At 47.9% G+C, this 6600-nt stretch overlaps 1 protein-coding gene across 4 annotated transcripts; it reads left to right on the forward strand.

Annotated features, from left to right (window-relative positions):
- Nucleotides 1-278: 278 nt before the first annotated feature.
- Nucleotides 279-3502, forward strand: LOC133903424 (pentatricopeptide repeat-containing protein At1g10270). 4 transcript variants are annotated; one of them, XM_062344803.1, is made up of 2 exons: nucleotides 279-2817; nucleotides 3222-3502. In XM_062344803.1, exon 1 carries the CDS (start codon nucleotides 355-357, stop codon nucleotides 2671-2673), a length of 2319 nt encoding a protein of 772 aa, XP_062200787.1. In that variant the 5' UTR covers nucleotides 279-354; the 3' UTR covers nucleotides 2674-2817; nucleotides 3222-3502. The 4 variants fall into 4 exon arrangements, with proteins under 4 accessions (XP_062200787.1, XP_062200788.1, XP_062200789.1 ...); XM_062344804.1 differs by having other exon boundaries at nucleotides 279-2767; XM_062344805.1 differs by lacking the exon at nucleotides 3222-3502 and adding an exon at nucleotides 2887-3093.
- Nucleotides 3503-6600: the final 3098 nt, after the last annotated feature.

Consider the following 6600-nt stretch of genomic DNA (forward strand, 5'->3'; position numbering starts at 1 on the left):
TATTTAAATTTAGGAGTTTATTAGATGTGAAGAGAGTGGGAGAGAAGATGATGTGAAACTAACTCGTGTTTTATACAGTGGATGTGCAGTACAATAAGAACAAAAACGAATAAAAACTGGGCTGGGCAGCCGAACAGGCTACATGGGCCGAGAGTGTAGGCTAACTGGGCCGAGCATGCACCATATGTGGGCTGCAGATTGGGAGGGGTGTGGGTCCGCGTAGGCAGCGAGGGTTTTACTACTTGTTGGTTGCCGCCGCAAAGCCGCACACACACCACTCTCTTCTTCCTTCCTTCCTTCCGCCGCCGCCGCAGCCGCCCCCTCCCCGCTCGTCTCGTCTCGTCGAAGGGGGATATGGCGCTCTACAGCCGCCTCCTGCTCCTCCGTCGCCTCTCTCATCTCCACCCATCGCTGGCCCCCGCCATCTCCTCCTCAACACCACCCACCCTTGCAGGGCTCCTCACCCCCGTGGGGCGCCGCCACCTGGCCTTCTCCACCGCCGAGGAGGCCGCCGCCGAGCGCCGCCGCCGCAAGCGCCGCCTCCGCATCGAGCCGCCGCTCCAAGCCCTCCGCCGCGGGCCGCCGCCGCCGCGGGACCCCAACGCGCCCCGCCTCCCCGACACCACCTCTGCCCTCGTCGGCCCGCGCCTCAGCCTCCACAACCGCGTCCAGTCCCTCATCCGCTCCGGGGATCTCGACGGCGCGTCCCTCACCGCCCGCGCCGCCGTCTCCTCCCGCGTCCGGCCCACGGTCTTCACCTGCAACGCCGTCGCCGCAGCCATGGTCCGCACCGCGCGCCACGACGACGCCGTCGCCCTCTTCGAATTCTTCTTCCGCCGCTCCAACATCGTCCCCAACATCGTCTCCTACAACACCCTCATCCTCGCCCACTGCGAGGCCAGCCGCGTCGACGCCGCGATCCAGGTCTACCACGACATGCTCGCCTACGCGCCTTTCTCTCCCTCCGCCGTCACCTACCGCCACCTCACCAAGGGCCTCGTCGCCTCCGGCCGCATCCTCGAAGCCCTCGACCTCCTCCGCGAGATGCTCAACCGCGGCCAGGGTGCCGACTCCCTCGTCTTTAACAACCTCATCGCCGGCTACGTTGACCTTGGCGATTGGAACAAGGCCTACGAGCTCTTCAACGAGCTCAGCGAGAGGTGCCTCGTCTACGACGGCGTCGTCCACACCACCTTCATGGAGGGCTACTGGAAGCAGGGCAAGGACAAGGAGGCCATGGAAAACTACCAGTCCCTGCTCGACAAGGGCTTCAAGATGACGCCCGCCACCTGCAACGTTCTGCTCGAGACGCTCTTCAAGCACGGCAAGCACAAGGAGGCCAACGACCTGTGGGAGACCATGATGGACAACCACACCCCTCCAAGCTTCATCGGCATCAACGCCGAGTCCTACAACGTTATGGTCAACCAGTGCTTCAAGGAGGGAAAGTTCCAGCAGGCGATCGAAGTCTTCCACCGCCAGCCGAGGAAGAACGTCCAGATGGATGTCGGCTGCTTCAACAACATTATCGGCAAGCTCTGTGAGAACGGAATGCTTTCTGAGGCGGAGAAGCTCTTTGAGGAGATGGAGACTAAGTCTGTCCTTCCAGATGTGTACACCTACAGCTACCTCGTCGTCTCATGTTTCAAGGAAGGCCGTGTGGATGATACGATGCAGTATTTCTACAAAATGGCGGATGGGAGGGAGCACGGGCCAAAGTTCAATATTGGTTTCTTTAATCGCATGTTTGAAGGACTTACAGAAGCTGGCCGGATTGATGATGCCTTGAAGGTGTACGGGAGGATGCCTGACAAGGAGATCAAACCGAACACAACCACATTCGAGATCCTTGTTAAAACCTTATGCAAGGAAGGGGACTTGGATCGAGCACGGGACCTGGTGATGGACATGGCAAGGGGTGGTGTTGTGCCCACCCCAGAGTTTCGTGAGTATGTTGTTGACATTTTCAAGAATGCCGATCGCCAGGAAGAAATTGAGAAAGCTTTTGAAGAAAAGGCAGTGCCAACACCTCAGCCAAGGATAGAGTATCGCCCTTGCAGTTCACCGGTGCAGCAACCGCAACAACCAACATTTAGTGCCCCTCAAAATCAGCAGCCCAAGTTTGGCACATCTCGTCCATGGCAGTCAGGTTTTAGTGCTTCTCAAGCGCAACAGCCTGAGAATGGTGCACCTTGGTCATCACAAACTTATGTTGGTTCCCCTCAGCCACCACAGCCACAGTTTGGCACTTCTCAGGGTGTACCAGGGTATAGCCACATAGGAAATCAGCCACCACAGCAAGGGTATGGTGCTTTCCAAGGTCACAATAGTTTTGAGCCTCACCAAGGACAAGTAGGATTTGGAACTCAAGTAGCACCACCTGCATATGGGGGTTCCCAAAGTCAACCCTCATATGGTACCCACTGGAGCCACAGTGGTTATGGATCACCCCAAGGGCAACTGGGACATGGCGGTTCTCAATGGTCGCCACATGCTTCTAACGTACCACATCACCAGGCAAGTTTTGGTATGCCACATGGCCAAAATAACAACGGGTTTCCTCATGCGCAATCTAATTTGGTAGCTCGTCAAGGTCAGACTGCTGTAGGTGCAAATGAATATGAATCAAAGTTTGATGGTTCATATGGCCAACCAAGGAATGGCAAAAAATGATAAAATCAGAAGAAAAGAAAGGGGGAAAATAGAGTGGGCAGGGAAATGGCTGTGTATTACAAGTTCAAAAGTGCCAGAGACTATGACTCAAGAGGTCCGCATTACCTCAGCTAAGCATAACGAAAGTTGATGCTTTTTTAGCTGGTATCATTTGTTTTAACCTAGCTTTCCTATTTTCCTTATGTTCTGAGCCTACTAAGACATGGCTTACAGGGTTGATGTGGAGTCTGAGCTCAGGCACTGAGCCGATTGGTGAATTTGGCAAACTTTAAGAATTTGAATCTTTTTTAGGATGTTGAGCTCATGAACCAATTATTGCCTTTATTTGTAGTACATTTGTCTCATTGCAAATGGTGTGTTATTTGTTTACACTAGCAAGCAATCATACCAGTATTGTAATACAATGCAGTTGAAATGATATTCTACCCTAAACACTCAAATCATCGTGTATCGGATTTGGTTTGGACTATGCTTGTCTTTTGGATATTTGGGATGGACTTATACGATCAAGGTATTAAATTATTTCCTATTGCCATTTTCACTTTCAGAGTATGCTGATGAGGCTACTATGATACCAAAGAACACATCAATATTGATTCGGCGGATACCAGGACGGCCAAGGAGGCCTATTGTCACAGAACCTGAAGAGTACTGTCTTGATCTTTGATTTCATACTTGTACACTTGGGAATATACTTCTTAATTCTTGTTAGTGATGCTCTAAGAGTTCACACCTTATGGCTATCTGCAAGGGGTGCTTTAAATTTGTATATTTGATTGATCATGCCACTGAAAATGGTCTATGACGGTATTGAAGGCTGCTTATCAGTGATGAGAGTTTGAGATATGTATTCGATTCTGCAGGAGAAAAGCCGCAGAATATAGGATAGAACTAGAATGCAAGGTAAAAGTGTCGCTTCTCTATACCCATCCACGATTTTTTTAGAAAAATAAAATTAGTACGATGCCAAGCTCTTCAGGTCCCCCAAGTTGTGCCCACGTAGTGTCTGCGTGCTAGGCTGCTGCTGCTGTGCGTGTGGCCCACTGCACGCTGCTGTGGCCAGGTTGGAAAATGCGAGGTAATGTTCGTTATCCTTTGATAATGCAAGGCAGAATGCAACTTTACTCCAAGATCATTGGGGGAATAGACCACCAGGTAACAACTTCAGTCTATCAATATCAAGGCCTAAACTAGATTTCCCTACCTTTAGTGGAGAGAACCCCGATGGATGGATTTGACAGCGTGAGATGTGGGTACCAATGGCTATGTTACACTGTTCGGACAGGGTTGAGTTCTGGTGGACTAGGTTGAGAATTCCTTCCGGGCAGATTAAATGGGTGCAATTTTGTGCTATGGCTTGTAATAGATTTGCCGAGCATAGCATGTCCGATGTAGTGGAGAATTTTCACTCACTTAGCTAGGAGACAATTGTGTCCTTATACAATGATCAATTTGAAGAATTAATGGCTGCAATGCAACGGCAACACCCAGGCTTGCAAGAAGACTACTACGTGAGGTGTTTTGTGAAGGGATTAAAAGACTAGATCAAGCATTATCTGAAGCCTCATACACCAACCACCTTGGATGAAGCATATTGGATCGCAAAGGGTATAGAAAGGGTTGTGTTAGTCAAGAAATAGCACCCACCCTACAATCCATATCCTGTCAAGACATCCTACACAGCTAATACACAAACAAAAGTCCCACTACTTCCTGGTGCTTATCAGAAAATGGGCATGAGCAATGAATCTAACAAGCCTCCTAATCTCACTATAAAAACCAAGGAGCCTGGCACATGTTGGAAGTGTGCTGCCCCATGGACTGCCAAACATAAACTTAAGTTTAAGTTCTATCAAAACTCTTCCCATGCTATCACTATGGACTCTGCAGAGATATCATACCAGGAGTTAGACCAGCAAGAACCACAACAAGAAGAGAGTGACTCATTTCAACAACAGAGATTCTTGATGCAGATTTCTCAACAAGCTATCAAGGGTACTAGATCTTTTGCTACATTTTGTTTGTTTGTGATAGTGGGTGGCAAATGGGCAGTAGCCTTAATTGATAGTGGAAGTACTAATACATTCACATATGTTACATTGGCGTTCAAAGCTAGGTGTTTAATCCAAGCAACAGAGCTCATAGCAGTTAAGGTTGCTGGAGAGGGCCTCACACAGTCTGGTGGCATTATCCAACACTGTGTGTACCACATACACAAGGAAAAGTTTGAAAACACATTCCAACTGTTGGAGCTCAAGAGCTATGACATTACCTGGGATGTGATTGGGCTATGTTGGTAGATCCAATCAGCATGGATTTAAAAAAAATGATGTTAACCATCAGTAAAGATGGAGAACAACAGATTTCATTCTTGGATTGTTCCTCTATTGGCACTTGTCAACCTATGCCAGCCCAAAATTTTCAAAAATTGCTGACAAAAGGAGCAACTGTATTTCTGTTCCAACTCAAGGTGAATACTGAACTCAATGGCCATGCCTCATTGGAAGATGGAAGTGTGGATGCACTGTTATATCAATATCAACTTGTATCTTTTGAGCTGACTAGTTTACCACCTGATAGGGGTTGTTCTCATGCTATTTCACTAAAACCTGGTGTTGTTCCTCCCAATATCTGACCATATAGAATACCACACTATCAAAAGGATGAAATTGAAAGATTAATCAAGGATATGTTAGCCCAAGGTCTGATCCAACCTAATGAGAGCCCATACTCATCACCATCTATACTGGCTAGGAAGAAAGATGGTAGTTGGAGGTTTTGTGTAGATTATAGGGAGCTTAATGAGCATACCATTAAGAACAAGTTTCCTATTATAGTAATAGACGACTTATTTGATGAATTCAATGGAGCGAAATATTTATCAAAGTTGGATTTTAGGTTAGGATTCCACCAAATTCTCATGAAATATAAAGATGTGCACAAAACAGCATTTAGAACACACTTTGACCACTATGAATTCTTGGTCATACCATTTGGACTTACAAATGCACCAGCCACCTTCCAAGCAATGATAAACAACCTATTTGCAGACCATCTAAGGAAGTTTGTATTAATCTTCTTTGATGACATTTTAGTCTACAACAACTGTCTAGAAAAAATATAAAGAACACTTGGAGATAGTGCTCACATATTGCTTAATAACAATCTAACAGCTAAGAGAAGTAGATGTACCTTTGTTGTCCAACAAACTGAGTATTTGGACCACATTGTCCATGTACGAGGCCTATCTACTGATCCCACAAAAATTGCAGCTGTGAAGGATTTGCCTATACCTTAGAATATCACTCAGCTGAGAGGATTTTTGGGCTAGTTGGGTACTATAGACGCTTTGTAAAAGATTTTGGGATTATCTGTTGCCCACTCCATGATATGCTCAAGAAAAATTCCTTCTCTTAGGGTCCTGATCAGACAGCTGCTGTCGGAGGATGAACTCCTGTCGCAGGGATCCCGAGAGACCCCCTTTTTAGAGATTCGGCCGGGGGGATGATCCTGAGCGAGCTTGTTTGGGAAATAAGTGGGAAACGGAAATAAATGCGGTGGCTGGTGGGAGATGATCGTCCTAGTGCGAGAAAGATGGGTGCACCGGGGTTTAGACAGGTTCGGGCCGCACGGGGGCGTAACACCCTACTCCTGTGTGAGTGCTATATCTATCATCGAAGGGAATTCTTCAAGGATGTATCTGGTTACAAGAGAGAGCAGTTTACAGAGAGCTTGAGGCTCTCGTGTTCTAGCTTGGCTTGAATTGGTTCGAGCGTCTGCGTCCTCTTTCTTTTTTCACACACCCTTTTACGTGTTCTCCATCCTTTCCTTTTATAGGCGCGCCGACCTCGACATATCCTGAATGGGAAAGATGGGGTGCGAGTGCCAAGGTGCCACGGAGAAAGGCGTCATCATTCCGTCTTGGCG

Source organism: Phragmites australis, chromosome 21 (genome assembly GCF_958298935.1).
Source record: "Phragmites australis chromosome 21, lpPhrAust1.1, whole genome shotgun sequence".
NCBI classification, from domain to species: Eukaryota; Viridiplantae; Streptophyta; class Magnoliopsida; order Poales; family Poaceae; genus Phragmites; species Phragmites australis.